Here is a 17,871-nt window from a genome sequence, read left to right as displayed (position 1 = left end):
TATAGGGATATACAGTATGAGGGAAACACAAGGACAGGCACCAGTAAGCCCCATAGCAGTCCCACCAAGTTACATGTTCAGAAGGGAAGCTATATAATACATAATTGCCTCCGAGGGTTATGTGTGCGGTATATAAATATGATAGGCTTGCCTGAAGAGGTGAGTTTACAAGGAAAGACAAATAACTTTAGCAGCCTGTAACCATAGACTTCCCTCAACCAAGATGGCCGCTGAAGCCACTTCCGCCCTCTCATCACGTGACGGCGGCTTGCAATAGTGCGCTTGCGCTAACGGCGGCCATGTTGCCGTGTGTCTGAGAGCGGTGACTGCGCGCCGGTGTCTGCATCTGTCGCCTCCTCTGTGTCTCGGTCTCCTCTTACCGCGTCCACCCCGGAACCCCTCCAGGCTGAAGCGGTGAGTCTACCGGAGCACGGTGCCCCCTGCTGGTGATGCCGTGTAGCCTGTGCCCTGTGGTGGCGGAGGGAGAACACTGGAGCTGGCCATGACAATGCATTATCCCTCCCTCACCTGCCATATCTAACCCCTGTGCCCACTACTACCTAGACCACTGCCCCCTGCCTCCACAAAGCCTGTGCCCACCACTACCAAGGACCACTGCCCACTGCCCCCTGCCTCCATTAACCCTGTGCCCACCACTACCAAGGACCACTGCCTCCTGCCTCCACTAAGCCTGTGCCCACCACTACCCATGCCTCCACTACCCCTGTGTCCACCACTACCCAGGCTACTGCCCCCCTACCTCCTCTACCCAGGCCACTGCCCCCACTACCCATGTGCCCACTACTACCCAGGCCACTGCCCCCTGCCTCCACTACCCATGTGCCCACCACTACCCAGGCCACTGCCCTCTACTTCCACTACCCCTTTTCCCACTGCTATATCTAGCCCTGTCCCCACTACATATAAATCTAGCCCTGTCCCCACTACTATATAAATCTAACCCTGTGCCCAATGGCAAATCTACCCCCTACTTCCCTTGTGCCTACTTTTGACTTCCCTTGTGCCTTCTCCCATATCTACACCTATCTCCACTACCCCATAGCCACTACCATCATAACCTCTGACTCCACTACCCCTGTGCCCACTACCATATCTACCCCTGTGCCCACTACCATATCTACCCCAGTGCACTACCAGATAATAAAACACAAAGTAATGTAGTAATCAACTGTATATTACCCTGTTAGGGAAGCAGTGGCCAATGTCACCAGGTTGTGCCCTGTATACAGTGTTTCTCCAGTGTCTGAACGCTGTCCCTGTATGTATGTATGTATGTACAGATGTGTGCAAATTGTGTGATAACATTCTCATCTTACAGGAGACGGCTCAGAGGACAGAGCTGAAAAGGTTCCTGAGGACAAGGAAAATCTTAAACTCATAAAATGGTGAGTTCTAATGGTGATGGATTGTTTAGTGTGCCAGTCTCCGGCCCTGACAGAGAGGGGCTGTGCCAGTCTGCGGCCCTGACAGAAAGAGGGGCTGTGCCGGTCTGCGGCCCCGACAGAAAGAGGGGCTGTGCCGGTCTGCTGCCCCGGCAGAAAGAGGGGCTGTGCCGGTCTGCTGCCCCGACAGAAAGAGGGGCTGTGCCGGTCTGCTGCCCCGACAGAAAGAGGGGCTGTGCCGGTCTGCTGCCCCGACAGAAAGAGGGGCTGTGCCGGTCTGCTGCCCCGACAGAAAGAGGGGCTGTGCCGGTCTGCTGCCCCGACAGAAAGAGGGGCTGTGCCGGTCTGCTGCCCCGACAGAAAGAGGGGCTGTGCCGGTCTGCTGCCCCGACAGAAAGAGGGGCTGTGCCGGTCTGCTGCCCCGACAGAAAGAGGGGCTGTGCCGGTCTGCTGCCCCGACAGAAAGAGGGGCTGTGCCGGTCTGCTGCCCCGACAGAAAGAGGGGCTGTGCCGGTCTGCTGCCCCGACAGAAAGAGGGGCTGTGCCGGTCTGCTGCCCCGACAGAAAGAGGGGCTGTGCCGGTCTGCTGCCCCGACAGAAAGAGGGGCTGTGCCGGTCTGCTGCCCCGACAGAAAGAGGGGCTGTGCCGGTCTGCGGCCCACAGTGAAGGCGGTTGTTTTATTCATGGGTGATATTCACCAGAAAGCACCTCGCTGTACTCATTTATTCACTTATTTTTAAAGAAATCGGCAGTGGCATTAGTATTAAAATGCAGATCGTTCTGCTAGTGACTCAGAATCAGACCTGTGTCTCATTATGTTGAACTTATAGGCTGAGTTTTGGTTCAGCCCACCAGAGGGGCGTTCCCGCCAGTAGAGAGTAAATTGTCATCTGACCTAGGGAAACATGTAACGGAAGCCCCAATTATCCAGTTTTTATTTTGTGTAACGTCATAAAGTGTAGTGTTGTGTGATAGGTAACTTAGATTGTAAGATCCATTGGGGCAGGGATTGACGTGCTTTGGGCAGCACAGACATTGTTATGGTTAACATTGCTCTAACAGCGCTGAGGTCATGGGTTCGGTTCCCACCATGGCCCTAACTGCATACCTCCCAACTGTCACGATTCCGTCGGGACAGTCCCGATTTTCGGGTCCTGTCCCGACGTCCCACCCGCGGCAGGCATTGTCCCGCTGCAGGGGGTGGCAGTTGGGAGACCCCCCAATCTAGTAGAATAGACGCTGTGCGCATGCGCACAGCGTCTATTCTCGTATGAAAATGAGGTCGCGGCTAATTAGCATAAGCCACGCCCTCATTTGCATACGCCCGCCCCCTTTTCGGACGCTCGCGCGGCTTCGCCGTGCGAGTGTCCCTATTTCATCTGGACACAAGTTGGGAGGTATGTAACTGTGTGGAGTTTGTATATTCTCCCCGTGCTTGCGTGGGTTTCCTCCGGGTACTCCTGCGTCCTCCCAAATCCAAAAATATACTGTTAGGTTGACTGGCTCCCAAAAAAATTATATGGGCAGACTCCATTGGCCAAGTGGTTATCTACCACCAAATTCTAATGCCTTACGTGTGGCTGCTATATAATAAAAAGAATGTAGCCCCATTCTCTGCTTGTGATAAGCTTTCATAGAAGCTGAAGAAAGAACTGCCTGTGTCACATACGTATACAGAGTTAGCATTGGTATCTGGTAGCTGTTTCCCCTTATGAAAAAGTCCCCAGCCATCCTGCACGCTGTAATGCATAGCATATTTGCAATGGCTTCTGGCTGGACGTGGCAGAAGTTACACGTGACTGGCACATGGGGCAGCGTTGCTTCTTGTGTTCCCTGTGGGGGGGTCTGTGTCCTAATGTCACACCTCTAGGAACACTGAGCTGCATTGCGTATCTACACCCTGAAAATGATGATTGTTTATGCTTTTAGAAATGTTAAGTTAATTCTCTGTGCATCTTTTGTCTTAACAGTCTCGAAGATATGATTCCAGAACCACAATATTCTCCCCAGAGGGTACGTTCTATCACACCGCAGTCTCACTGCTGCTCACATTACACCCTTCTATGTAATCTTGTGTATACACAAACTGCATTCTCTGGGCGGTGACACAATCCTCCCATCACTTTCAGTTTCACTTTGTGCCCGCAGCAGCAGTAGATACAGTCTGCACTGTGCTGCTTGGGGGATATCCTGGGGAAAATGGTTATAACTCAGTCAGAGGCGGGGCTGCCATTGGCGCAGCAGGTATAGTGCATCGGAGGCCCTGAGGGGCCCATTGTTTTTCCATGTTACTGTGCCCCTGCCCCCTTACTGATTTATTAATCGTGATACTTTGCTATTGGTGGTAACGGTCTGAATGTTATCCATGTGATGTAGTTTGAGTCATTAATTCTAATGTACTTTCATAAATTTTAATCTGCGCATTATTAACATTTTAAGGTAATTGTGTAATATCTGGGCGCCCAATTTGTTTGATTGTACGCCTTAACTTAAGGCATACAATCAGATTCGATGGACCCGATTTTTTTCGAAAAAATCGGGTTGATCGCATTGCATGCAACCAAATCGCATGCGATGCGATCGGCGCGATTTTACATTGGATTCAATGTTAAATGGTCCCTGAGACCCGATTTTACATTGGGTCCAATGTGAAATGCCCCCCAGACCCCATTTTTTATTGTATACCCACCCTGTTCATACCCCCACTATCCAAGTGGGCATGGAGTTGATTTTGAATACATTTTAAGTAATCCGCGTCCCCTCGCGGGGCTCGCCACACTTCGGGCTCGGTGGCTCGCACGCTCGCCACCCTATATAAAATCAACTCCATGCCCACTTGGATAGTGGGGTTATGAACAGGGTGCGTATACAATAAAAAATGGGGTCTGGGGGGCATTTCACATTGGACCCAATGTAAAAATCGCGTCCATGATGGATCGCGTCCAGTGTTCCCTCTAAGCTGTGCGCGCGTACACAACTCGACGAGCGTGCGCACAGACATTACAACAGAGCGCACAAAGCAGCAGCGGTCCCTTTTTGCAGTTGTGGACTCAATTAATGTGTGTTTCACCCATTAACTACATTGTGTGCTGTGCTTTGAATGTTTAAATGTTTAATATCAGTTTGAAGTAAAGTTAACACAAATGCTGAATGTCATTTTCCAGTTATATATAAGTGACGCACAAAAGTTGCACAGCCAAAATCTTTTGCCGCACACAGCCTTCGTAAAATTAGAGGGAACATTGCGTCCATCGCATGTGATTTGGTTGCATGCGATGCAATCGACCCGATTTTTCAGACCGGGCGCCCAGATAATACACAAGTACCCATTTTAATACAACGCAAGTACTTTTTCCCGAGATGGCCTCTGTGGATGAGCCCATTACATGGCCCAGAACTTACACCTTTCAAAAAATGGCCTCAATGTGTTTTGTTTTTATTCCCTTATGTCCTCTCCCTATATAACGTTGGGTATTATAAGAAATAAATATTGGGTGAAAGGGTAACTTACTGCACTAAGTTTGGGTTTTTGAGGATATAGGGACTTTCAGTCATTGTTTTGCCTCCTCCCCACAGGTCGCCTGTATCAGGTGGAATATGCCATGGAGGCGATCGGACACGCCGGCACCTGCTTAGGGATCTTGGCAAACGATGGCGTCTTGCTGGCAGCCGAGAGACGGAACATCCACAAACTCCTGGACGAAGTTTTCTTTTCAGAGAAAATCTATAAACTGAACGAGTGAGTCCCGCGAGCGGCCTGTTACCCTGGTCCTACCTCTAGTGAGGTCAGCCGCCAGTATGGGGTCGGAGCCTCTGAGTAAGCCTCTCTCCTCTCCTGTTTCAGGGACATGGCTTGCAGTGTAGCTGGGATTACGTCTGATGCTAACGTGCTGACAAACGAGCTGCGACTAATTGCTCAAAGGTGGGTGTAAGGAAGACGTACGCTTCGCTTGCGATGCTGACGTCAGAAGCTGATATAGCAGAAAGTGTCGGGTTCGATGACATGTTCACCGTATATTAAATGTGTAATAATTTTATATCCCAGGTACCTGTTACAGTACCAGGAGCCAATCCCGTGTGAGCAGCTGGTGACCGCTCTGTGTGACATTAAACAGGCGTATACACAGTTTGGAGGTAATCTGTCCATATATAATGTGTCTACAAGCCATATTGTGATGTAAAAATTTGAATTCTTTATACAGCGCCTTCTCCCGGTAGGACTCGGAGCACTTCACACTATACCGGAGTGTGAGGCATCCATCTTGGCTGCGCTATCAGTTGCTAATCTAAGCGATCATTCATGTCAGTTCCTGCACCATTGGAGCGGATGGCCTCATTTCCTTACTATGCACAGGCCCACTTACCACTTTATCACAGGAGGGGCCTTTTTTTTTTTCAGTTAGACGATTATTTGATTTTGTGGGAGGAAAATGGAATTACCAGGAGAAAGCAATGATAATCGCAGGGAAGGCATACAAACTCCACGGGGGGGGGGGGGGGGGAGAGGGAGGGAGCGAGCGAACAAGAGGCCCTAGTTCTGCTGCATTGAACAATAAAAAATCTCAACAGATAAATAGCACCTAGTCGTGCGCCAGTGTCCCTGTTTTTTTTTTCCGGACAATTTGCTTTTTGTTGCGTTAGAAACCAGCACACTGGCGCTTGTGGTACTTGTATAGTTGTTACAGATCAGTGTGAAGAAGGTTCTGGCGCTACGTGTTGTAGCATCTCAGTTGCGCTGTGCAGAGTAAAGGTGTAAGTTGTTTTATGTGTATGAGAGCTGTTGGTGGGTATCGTACTTCACTCCGTTATTTCTATTTCGCAGGCAAGCGCCCGTTCGGAGTCTCCCTGCTGTACATCGGCTGGGACAAGCACTACGGATTCCAGCTGTATCAGAGCGATCCAAGTGGGAACTACGGGGGCTGGAAAGCCACGTGTATCGGGAATAACAGCGCAGTAAGAGCCTCCTTTCAGTTCAATCATCTGCATATAGCACTTTATGTTCTGGTGTCACCATGTGCTCATTGTCCTGTGTTTTAGTATTCTCTTTACCCCCACTTCATCCACCAATAACCATCACTAGTAAATGTGGATGTTATTTTAAACCAATGTTGACTTAAGGAGAGCAAAGAGGGAGATTGCTGTGACTGAATATCCAAATGTTCATTATTATTAAGAAGTGGTTCATTGGCCCAGTGACGGCATTTATCCGGTTGCCCGTTGTCACACAGCGATGATCATTAGTGATTATTATAGGATGTGAGCGGTTAGCAGTGAATGACTTGGGTTTGTCTGCAGGCGGCTGTCTCTATGCTGAAACAGGACTACAAGGAAGGAGAAATGACCCTGAAGTCAGCGCTGGCTTTAGCTGTGAAAGTCCTTAATAAGACCATGGATGTCAGCAAGCTGTCCGCCGAGAAAGGTAATAACCGAGTGTAACGGGTACATTTACTAACACTCCCCAAAATGAGAAGAGGCGATGTTGTCCATGACAACCAGATTCTGTCTAGCATTTTATTGACAGAATCTGGTTGGTTGCCATGGACAACATCACCTCTTGTAATTTTTAGAAGCTTTAGTAAATGTAATCTCTAAGTATCTGGGTTCTGTTTAAATGTTCTTTAATCCCTCAATATTGAAAGAGATAAAGAGGGGTATTCAATCTGGAATTCCGACTGTCGAAATGACCGACAATTGGATTCCCGTCCCGTTTTTCAACACGCCCACTTTCAGACTGTCGGAAAGTGGCCATGTCAGCGAAAACATCCGCAGATTGTCGAACAACAGTCGTAAATTTGACAATCCGCTGCCGTTTCCGACAAAACAGATCCGACTTGTTTTAAAGTCTGATCTGTTTGGTCATAATCTGCTGTCGGAAACGGCTTAACCCTTTGAGTGCCAAGTGAATTTGTCAAAATAGGTGTAAAAATAATGTCCTGTAATGTTTAACATATAGGAAATAGAATTTTTTTTTTACGCAACATTTTTCATTTGAATTTATATAACAAATGTGAGCGATGCTGGAATTTTTAGCAGATATTTTGTACGGCTCTCACAGAGATGTTGGCACTCAGTGTTATTGTTGATTCCAGCATCATTAAATGTTATATTGATGTTAATTTAATGTTATCTACTTTTTTATGGGGGGGATAAAAAAATTAAAAAACAGGAGGTAGCATTGAGCTTTTTGAAACCATTTTTGACACCAGCTTTGGGCTATTTGATTATAACATGTTTTTTGTATTATGTGCCTATTTAATTCAGTTTTTTGAGTATGAACACATTGGGGTAAATTTACTAAAATTTCTAAAGTTGAAGTGATGTTACCGATAGCAACCAATCTGATTCTATCATTTTCAAGCATGCAATAGACAAATGAAAAATTCTTATGCCCACATAGAATCTGTGCTAAGTACTGGACATGAAAACCGAATACGAAACAGGTGTAGTTTCCTGATAAGAGCGGTCGGTGGCTGTATACGGGACTATATGGATGATAGCCCCAGGGGATCAATTATCCTGTGGTAGTTCTCCACAAGTAATTGAAATCCCCCCCCCCCCCCCCTTATGGGGCATTTACACAGAGCGATTAAAACCCAGTTTTTAGATTGCTTAGAAATGAAGAACGGACCGCTCCGTGTGTGTGGCCATTGCCTGACTAGATATATACTGCATCTGTATAAATCTAGCCATCGCCCGTGTTCTCTCACCAGAGAACACTGGCCGTGGCAGATCGCTCAGCGCACATTAACGGCATCGCTGAGCACAGATGCTCAGTCGCCCGTGTGTGGGGCTTTAGATTTTATAAAGGTAAAATATCCATGAGTGATAACAACATGGCTGAACAACAACTATACCCTTCATTCAGCATTTCTGTGAACTGCGCCCAGTGTATGTAAAACATACTGGACGCTGTATTCATTTTAAACGCTTTGTTTCAGTGGAAATCGCCACATTAACCCGCGAGAACGGGAAGACGAAAATCCGAGTCCTGAAACAGAAAGAAGTAGAGGAATTAATAAAACTCCATGAGGCAGAGGAAGCAAAGATAGAGAAGGAGAAGAAAGAGCGGGAACAGAAGGAGAAAGACAAGTAACGGGGGAAATGCGCTGGTTTTTTTTTTTTCCTGTTAAAATCTGTATTTCCTGATTTGTCGCTCGCTGACTCCCACAACCACATTCTCATTATTGAATGAATTTCTACCACTCATGGCGGCTTTTTGTTTTGTTTCTGGAATAAACCTACAACTAGTTTTTCTTAAACCTCTGTTTGGCTGTTAAACCCTAACTAGTGTCCTTGTATAGATGCAGTCAATCTAGTAGCGTTTGGTAAATGTGTAGCTAGATGACTAGAGGTGGCTGCCTGATACAGCTGCTCGGCCCAGGAGGAGGCCGCCAGCTTGGAAGTTATACCGCCATGTTTTGTAGAACAAGATGCCCTGCGCCACTATTAACCTAGCGACCTGCAGCCGTAATCCACCTAGCTATAGTTTGCCTGGACACTGGTCCGACTTTCCATGCTCACACCCGAGGTCCTACAGTATGAAAGTTCTCAAAGATGCAGTCCTCGGGGGAACCCTAACAGTGCATGTTCTCAGAATCGCCGTTCTTAAGCACAGGTGTGTTAATCACTTGCACATTTTAAAAGTTCTGCAGGTTGTACTAATAATTCTTTTGTTTTTTTTGAAACCTGGAAAACCTGTACCGTTCACGGTCCCCCGAGGGCTATTATTGGGGAAACTGCTGTAGATATTTAGTCTGACACCATAACAGGTGGTTAAGGAGTTGGTAAAGTATTAAGGCACATGTGATGTTTCCAGTTCGGAGGAAAGCCTCGGACCATTCACTGCACAGTGATGGAAGAGTCTACAGCGATGCGCTGTACAGGTGGTTAATGTCTTGTCGTAAGGGCTTTGGGTGTAGGTTACTGTAAGGGTGCCCATCAAAGCACCACATGCAGGTCCCAATAAGATATGGGACGAACTGGGGAATAGAGGGGGAGGAGACACTGTTGAACCTTTTGATTCACACCCGGTGGGGTTAAAGGAGTTTTGGGGCTGCAACAAAATGACTCAGGCTGTATGACACTGGCTCCGAAACAATCTCCCTTCACCCCCTCCATGGAAGAGGACACCTGAAGATCCGGCATGTTCCCCACCAGCCTCTGGCGACCCGCCTTATTTCTGCCCCCAGCTGCTGTGCGGTTGGACCAATTACAAGGTCACATACTTTGACTGCTTTCTGATTGGCTGGAGCGCATCACATGGGTTTTTGCTATCGTGACTGAGTCACTGCTCCAAACCTTGTCATACATTCTGCAAATGCTAAAAAAGGTTCCCAAACTTTCTCCCACCGCTGCCCCCGTTAATTATGCGCTGTGCAGAAATCGAACGACCCGGTGTACCGGCTGATTATATCTCTCCGCTGTCCGCACACATTAAACATAAATGAGACACGGACAAATCTTTATTTTAAAAATGTTATATTTCAAGTGAATACAAATAATTTCCAGAGAGTAAACAGACCCGAAATAACATTCTCAGAGTTTCCGCATAGTGTAAAAATACAGTAATACTTTTTTTCTTTTAAATCAAATGCAAGTAAAATAACATTTAAGACCAAGTCAAACATGAAGGCTGGAATACTTAAAATGGTCAGTATGAGGCGCGAGGCATTCATGCGCCTCGCAGGCTTCTATGTGCAGTCTTGTGAATATCGATTCATCACACAAACTGTCCGTGTCTGTTGCATGTACGGTAGGTGATCGTTACACTGAGAAATAAACATGCAAATCATCTTCCGGTTCTTTGTGGACAACATCATCTAACCAATCAGAGGCCGGCTTTCTTCAGTGTAATACATAGTTCACTAATAATAGTAGATGTCTGATTGGCTGCTGTGAGTTATGGTAAACGATGTCACGGTACGGCTCACCTGTGCCAAATACAGGAATTGTGCCAACATGGTTTCTTGAAAGGAAAAAATATCCCTCAGGAGTAAATGTCTTACAAAGTGTGGACCCTATAAGCACGGCATTGTCTGGAGGAATGAAGACGCGTGGAACCAGTACCAATATCGCATGTTCTCTGCTTCGTACAAGCGTCGCTAATAGTCTGTATGGGGAATTCCAAAAGTACAGGAAAATCTGTATGTAAAATGGAAGACTATCTATCTAGATAAAGACTTTATACCACATTCAGATCAAAATCTCCAGATCACCCTGGGGTTTTGAACTCTGGTCCAACCTAGGTCAGACCCGGGACAGGGATCCGGATGACTGGCCAATAGGACGACCAGCAAAAGATGGCCAAGGCAATACTTACGTTTTCTACAGTTTTTTTTCTCATAATATCACGATCCATGAGGCTATGTGCAACACTTATTGGGGGTCCACATAATCTAGTGTTGTCATTGACCTAACCCCCCCCTGAAAACTCATGTCTACCTATTCACGTGCTCAACCGTTTCCATGTCGACCTATTGAACGTTAACCTACACAGTGTCGACTCTATGATCCATTGACTGTTCTGTCGGTACTTAGAGATTACGGCTGTTCCTATGTTCGAAACAGGATCGTTCCTTGGTCACTACCTTATGTTTGTTGGTGTCCCCAGTACTGAGTGGTTTCTATGGCAATTATTACTCCATAGAACTGCAGCGGTATATAGGACGTAACACATATCGCCAAGCAGATCTCATTAACCCGTCCAGATCATCTGGATCTTACAATATGTATAATATTTCTGATCAAGTCTAATGAGTGACTTTAGTGCCACTGCTTATTTCCTGGTGGTCTGTAGTAAGAGGAGCCAACATTTCTACACACATCTGATTGGATGAACACATGACCGCTCCTCTGTAGCTTTATTGGTACATGGCCACTGATGGTCTACACGGGGCTTCCGCTGAATGGATTTTGCGTTACGTAACGATTAATAGCCATGAATTGTGTACAGCTTGTACATCCTCTCTGGTGTATAATGGCATTACACAGACACATTGGGGCAGATGTATTAAGCCTGGTGAAGAGATAAACTGGAGATAAAGTGGAAGGAGATAACGCACCAGCCAATCAGATCCCAACTGTCATATTTCAAACACAGCTGATTGGCTGGTGCGTTATCTCTTCCATGTTATCTCCACTTTAAATCCAGTTTATCTCTTCTCCAGGCTTAATACATCTGTCCCATTATACCTATATGAACTGGCGGGTTAACTGTTCTCTATAGGGGCAGAGGACGGACACAACTGCTGACTGAACATTACTTAGAAAAACCGTCCAGCCCAATTTTATTAGGAGCGCTTTATATAAATGGAAGGGATTAAACTTCTACATGTTTCGGTGGGGGGTTGCGAGAGACCTAAAGCTTACGGTTATTGCAGGAGAGGGCAGTCGTCATAAAAAAAATTAAATAGAAGCGCATTTATATTTCCTAAATAAATTAAAGCATTTGGAATTATATTATTAATTTTACAGCAGGTATCCAAAAATACAATTCTAGAGATAATTGGTTTGTGGATTCAATAGACCTCCTCTCATGTATCCGTTAAGCAAAATATATCAGTACAACAGTCTCTTGTGTTCCCGTGAGAAATACCTATATACATTGTGCTGCCTTTTATGAATTAAAATGGTAAAAATGACTTAAGATATTTGTTAAAACTTATCCCTCCCAAGTTAGAGTTAAAGTGTCTGTCACTATATACAGTAATGTCAGCAGTTCTGTGGGCTGAACCAATGTAGCCTATCCAGTTACTTGGAGCCAGTGACATCAGAGGAGTGTCTCGTGTCCCAGTGATGTCACTAGCTGTAGAGAACTGGAACTGTATGTATGCGTCAGGACACTTTAAATTTCTTATAAAACGACAGACGAACATAGTTCAAATAATATTCTCAGTATCCTTAAGTACAAGACATAAATATATATATTTTCTTTCTTTCTTTTTTTCTTAAGTCTTATGAAAAGCAAAAAACCCATGGACTTAGAATTAGTTGGCGGGTTGTATATGTCTAGTGTGTTTCACAACAAGACGTCCACAAGGGGGAGACACGAGCGGATGACCTGCATCGCCTTCACTTTCATTCTACTACCAGGGTTTTAAAAAAAATACTTGTAAGTGCACTTCAGTGTGTACGTATCCTCTACATCTTAATTAGGAGAGGCGGCATGCACGGTGACGGCGGCGCTCCTCCTGCTGTTGGTGACGTGGCGCTGCTGGGCCAGGAAGGATCTTCCTGAGGAACCTGCCCCGGAATCCCTTCCTCCCCGTCCAGCCAAGCGGGACTCCATGGCCAGTTTCTGGTGCTCGATGCTCTGCCAAAACAAAGTCATCTTAGAGGCCTGAACAGGTTCAGTAAAGCATCGAAATACAGCCTCCTACCCCCTTTAGGTCCCTTGCCATAAACAAAGTTCCCTACTAAATTATTGCTGGCTTTATTATATACAGCTTATGTTAATCATGGGGGTTACAACAACGGCCTTTATTGTAGATGGAAAGTTTGTGTTTTAAACTTTTTATTATATTGGGGAAGGCAGTGGCGTAACTATATATTTTGCAACCCCCCCCCCCCGCCAAATTTTTTCGGCGCCCCCCCCCCCCCCCCATACTCTTACCTGACGGTCACTGTCCCGTCCAGTCTCCCTCAGTCACCGCTGCGCTGCTGCCCGGCCGCATCTGCGTCACTGTCCCGTCACTCGCTCCCGGCGCCGGCTCCTGCTGATAATGAAAAGTGACTCTTAGAAAATGGCTGCCAAAACTGTCTGCAATACGGGGGCAGCCATTTTCTAAGTGTCACTTTTCATTATCAGCAGGAGCCGGCGCCGGGAGCGAGTGACGGGACAGTGACCGCAGATGCGGCCGGGCAGCAGCGCAGCGGGTTACTATAGCACCGCAGCCCCCCAGGCGCCCATAGTTACTCTGCGCCTCCCCGCCATGGCGGGGGCTGCGGAGGCTTAGTTACGCCACTGCGGGAAGGGACTTCCTAAGTGCAGGGTCAGATTGGGACATGAAGATGCAGCAGTAGAGACCTCTATTTAGGGGTGTGGCCAGCCTTTACAGGGGGTGTGGCTAGCTAACACGGAGGCTTGGCTAACCATCAGAGCAGGCCTAGCCAACCCGCGTCCTCCGGCTGTTGTGAAACTACACACCCCGTCATGTCTTACCATGCTTTTAGCATTCCCTAATAGCAAACTGGCATGCTGGGACTTGTAGTTTCACAACAGGTGGAAAGCCATAGCTTTGCCAGGCCTGCATTAGAGCTTGTATAGTCTGGGCCCCTTTCTAAACATATTCCGTGCATGACTACTTGCACTGTAGAGAACGCACCATAGTCCTGTGCAGTCCAGGTACGGCGGCACTCGAGGCGGCTTACAACGTTTGAACGCCCGGTGTGGTATATAAGGTAAGCCTGTACTTTTGATTATTATCCTGATAAGCAATGCAATAACAACGTTCTGAAACATTGATGCACAAGACTTAGGACTACGTGTCCATTTTAGTTGTAAGCCGTCTGTAAGTGCCGCGGTACTTGTGGAGTATCACGGCTCCCATCGTATGGCATTGTATGCCATATGTAGTGGCATACGATGGCATGCGATACGATTTTTACCGATTTTTGAGCATTTTTGCTCAAAAATCGTATGCCATATGTAGTGACATATGATGCGATACGATTTTGTACCGATTTTTGAGCATTTTTGCTCAAACATCGTATGCGATCGCATCGGATGCCATACGATGGCATCCGATGCGATGCGATGGCACCCGGTTTTGCACTGAAATGCATCAGAATGCATTGAAATGTGTATTAAACTAGTGAAATGCCCCCAAATGTCATTTTTCATAGTGCACCACCCCCACTCTAAACGTCAACCCGAAGCGTGGCGAGCGGCGGCGGTACGCGTCCTACGACCTTTTCATACCCCCACTATCCACGTCGGCGTGGAGTTGAGAATAGAATAGTGTGGCGAGCGCAGCGAGGCGTGCGGACGCGGATACCTGTGAAGCCCGCGAGGGGACGCGTATAGCTGTGAAGGTATCCGCGGCCGCTCGCCACGCTTCGGGCTCGGTGGCTCGCTGCGCTCGCCACACTATTCTATTCTCAACTTCACGCCGACGTGGATAGTGGGGGTATGAAAAGGTTGTAGGACGCGTACCGCCGCCCCTCGCGGGCTTGCTGCGCTCGCCACGCTTTCGGTTGACGTTGATAGTGGGGGTGGTGCACTATGAAAAATGGCATTTGGGGGCATTTGACAAGTTTAATACACATTTCAATGCATTCTGATGCATTTCAGTGCAAAATCGGGTGCGATCGCATCGCATGCAATTTGATCGCATGCGATGCGATTTTTAGCATACAATCAGGATATGACGAAGGTCGTGGGAGCCGTGATACTCCACAAGTACCAGTGCCGCCGTAACAGCTTGTGTATTGTGACGGAGGGCGCATGGGCTGCCGGCTTATCCTGACTGGAGCTGCTTAACCCTCTGCATGAACAACACATACAGGGTCCCTGGGTCACAACTACAGCTATGAACAGAACACATGGAAGGAGGAGCGGCTGTACACTGTGACCGCCCCCTAGTGGTAAGTGTACCTTGTTGTACCAAGCTGTCACTATTAGCTGCTCCTCGTATTCCCGTAGCTTCGCTTGCTGACAGTCCTTCTGCAATAGAGAATACGTGATTTGTGTAAGAAAGATCCGTGTAAGAAACGTATGGAGGCCCTGTAAATCACATAACTGAGGCACTAATTAAATAACCTGTGCTAAAGCGATGCTTAAAACTGCCCCCCCCCCAATAATTAATATTTCTGATTGCATTCACCCTGGGGCCAAATATAACAATGTGAGAATCAGAAAGTGAGAGATTTTGGGAGAGTTTTCCCATTTTATTAAAGTGGCAATCATTTACTCTGCAAAACAAGGATGATTTTGCCATGTAAATGATTGGCATAATAACCCCTCAACAGACAGTGTTAGTAACAACTTCACACAGATCCTGAAAGCAAACTTTGTATCAGCAGCACATTAAGCAGAAATAAATGTGGGGGACAGAGGACAAGGGTAACTAAAGAGCGAAAGGAGAGGAAAGAAGACAAAAGGAGGGAGAGAAAAAGGGAGAGAGGAAAGAAGACAAAATGAGGGAGAGAGAGAGAGGAAATATAGCAAAAGAGGGAGAGGAAAGACAAAAGGAGGGAGAGAAAATAGAGGAAAAGTGGGAGAGTAAAAAAGAATGAGGGAGAGAGGAAAGAAGACAAAAGGAGGGAAAGGAAAAAAGACAATGGCAGGTATTCAATGCTGTTTGCGAGTGGTGACAGTGAGCAGGGATTCCTGCTCGCTGTCACCACTCACCCTGATAGCATTCAACACAGCCTCCGCATCCGCCAATTCCCCCTCGCTCCGTTTTTTGAGCGAGGGGGAATTGGCGGATGCGGCTCCAGAAGCAGCGAGACCCGCGGCTAAAAACTGCGAGTTTTCTGCAGCAGCCGCTGGTCTCGCTGTTTTGGGGAATTCTCGCCGTCCTGTGACGGCGAGGATTTCCCCAGGACGTTGAATAGAGTGAGCGGCCGGCGCGGGGGTTAAACAGCGAGGATCGCTGGTTTTCAGCAATCCTCGCTGTTTAACCCCCTCGCCGGCCGCTCGCTGCGGCATTGAATACCCCACAATGAGGGAGAGAGAAAAAGAGGCAGAGAGGAAAGAAGACAAAAGGAGGGAGAGAAAATAGAGGAAAAGACAAAAAGGGAGAGAAAATAGAGGAAAAGAAGGAGAGAAGACAAAACAAGAGAGCATACAGAGTAAATAAGACAAAATTAGGGAGAGAAAATAGGGGAAAAGAGAGGAAAGACGACAAAAGGAGGGAGAGAAAAAGAGGAAAGAAGACAAAATGAAGGAGAGAAAATAGAGGAAAAGAAGTAGAGAAGACAAAACAAGGGAAAGCGTACAGAGTAAATAAGACAAAATAAGGGATAGGAAATAGGGGAAAAGAGAGGAAAGAAGACAAAAGGAGGGAGAGAAAAAGGAAGAGAGGAAAGAAGACAAAATGAAGGAGAGAAAATAGAGGAAAAGAAGGAGAGAAGACAAAACAGTAAATAAGACAAAATTAGAGCGAGAAAATAGGGGAAAAGAGGAAAGAACACAAAAGGAGGGAGAGAGCCGGGGGGAAAGGGAAATAGAGTGAAATGGGGGAGGAGATAGCGAGAAAGAGGCAAAGGGGAGGGAAAATGGGGGAAGGGAAACCCAACTAGTGACCAGGCGAATAACCGCTCTATAATACTGGTATTAGTGTAATCAGGCAGAGCCCTAGGTACACAGGCAATGGTGCCAATAGTCATTTCTCCTCTTGATAAATCTGCAGAAAATATTACAAGGCTATTAAACGCTTTAGGAAACCTGACTGACGAGATGGGACTTGTAGTGCCACAAGTGCTGTAAGATAAATAAGAGTAACGCCAGCACTTGTAACTACATGAATACAGCGAGAGAACTACCTCCAGCGCATCGATCCTGCGATCCTTCTCCGTCAGCTGCTTCCTCAGTAACATGATCTCCGCTGACGCTGGGTTTAGCTTAGGATCTAACGTCTTTATTACCTACAAAAATAACATCACTATATTACATCACAGGTTATATACTACATTACATCACAGGTTATCACCATTTCCACTGGGTGTACTTGCTGGAATTATGGCTGATAAGTGTAATTGTGGCTCATATGTTACAGGTGTGTAAGAAACATCAGCGATTGTATCCAAGTAATTGTTCAGTTTTACATGGAGAAACATAACATATAAAACAGTGCATTATTTTCTGTAGTATCTCAGGAGTTGTGTAAGGAATCAGTAATCTAGGGCGGCTATTCCAAAACTCAATAGAGTGTAGCCTATGCAATCACTTGGAAACTATGACATCATTAAGAATGTAGCCTATACATTCATTAAGAAACAGTGACATAATTTAGAAGGCAGCATATCCATTCACTAGGAACCAGTGACATCACTGAGAATGCAACCTATCCATTCACTAGGAACCAGTGACATCACTAAGTGCAGCCTAACCATTCTCTATGAACCAGTGACATCACAGGGTCAGAGAACAATTGGCTGCATATTCAGGTGTATACATGTAGTACATCCACTGTGTGAAGTCATTTAGAGCATGTCACACTCACATTTCTTGCTTTTTCCAGATAAATCTTATATCGGTCCTCCATTGCTTTCATGTCCTCGTCCTTCTTGTGCAGTGCAGCCTCCAGCTCCTCAACCCGCTGAGCTTTATTGGCAGAAAATAGACAGACGGAGAATCATTTTTTTTATATTATCTGTTTTACCGTGTGTGTGTGCGCGCGCATGTGTGTGTGTGTATGTATGTGCATGTGTGTAAATCTTCCCAAATTACATACAAATTCCCAATACAATTCTCATTCATCACAAGTTCTAGAATTCTCATCAATAATAACATCCCATACCTAC

The 17,871-nt window shown here is 46.5% G+C and overlaps 2 protein-coding genes across 2 annotated transcripts in view; one reads left to right on the top strand and one right to left on the bottom strand.

The window, feature by feature from the left end:
• The first annotated feature begins 256 nt into the window (after positions 1-256).
• Positions 257-8,663, top strand: PSMA4 (proteasome 20S subunit alpha 4). Its single transcript, XM_083157630.1, has 9 exons — positions 257-414; positions 1,340-1,406; positions 3,375-3,417; positions 4,981-5,143; positions 5,249-5,326; positions 5,450-5,538; positions 6,227-6,357; positions 6,700-6,823; positions 8,343-8,663. Exons 2-9 carry the CDS (start codon positions 1,404-1,406, stop codon positions 8,495-8,497), a joined length of 786 nt encoding a protein of 261 aa, XP_083013756.1. The 5' UTR covers positions 257-414; positions 1,340-1,403; the 3' UTR covers positions 8,498-8,663.
• A 1,202-nt stretch (positions 8,664-9,865) lies between these two features.
• HOOK1 (hook microtubule tethering protein 1) overlaps positions 9,866-17,871 on the bottom strand; it is a 70,175-nt gene continuing 62,169 nt past the window's right edge. Inside the window, exons 19-22 of the mRNA XM_083157629.1 lie at positions 17,571-17,671; positions 16,891-16,992; positions 14,999-15,067; positions 9,866-12,715 (exon numbers count right to left, since the gene is read on the bottom strand). Coding sequence (XP_083013755.1) covers positions 12,551-12,715; positions 14,999-15,067; positions 16,891-16,992; positions 17,571-17,671 — 437 coding nt within the window. The 3' untranslated portion in view covers positions 9,866-12,550. The remainder of the gene's footprint in view (positions 12,716-14,998; positions 15,068-16,890; positions 16,993-17,570; positions 17,672-17,871) is intronic.

This window comes from Crinia signifera, chromosome 8, assembly GCF_055691185.1.
Source record: "Crinia signifera chromosome 8, ASM5569118v1, whole genome shotgun sequence".
NCBI classification, from domain to species: domain Eukaryota; kingdom Metazoa; phylum Chordata; class Amphibia; order Anura; family Myobatrachidae; genus Crinia; species Crinia signifera.
Note: the sequence above shows the minus strand (reverse complement) of the source record. Positions and strands in the feature narration are given on the sequence as shown.

Bases quoted from the DNA above. Each gene is read 5' to 3' on its own strand.
- PSMA4 (XM_083157630.1), top strand. The intron at 5,144-5,248 runs GTGAGTCCCGCG...CTCCTGTTTCAG, and splicing joins AAAATCTATAAACTGAACGA to GGACATGGCTTGCAGTGTAG. The intron at 6,824-8,342 runs GTAATAACCGAG...GCTTTGTTTCAG, and splicing joins CAAGCTGTCCGCCGAGAAAG to TGGAAATCGCCACATTAACC.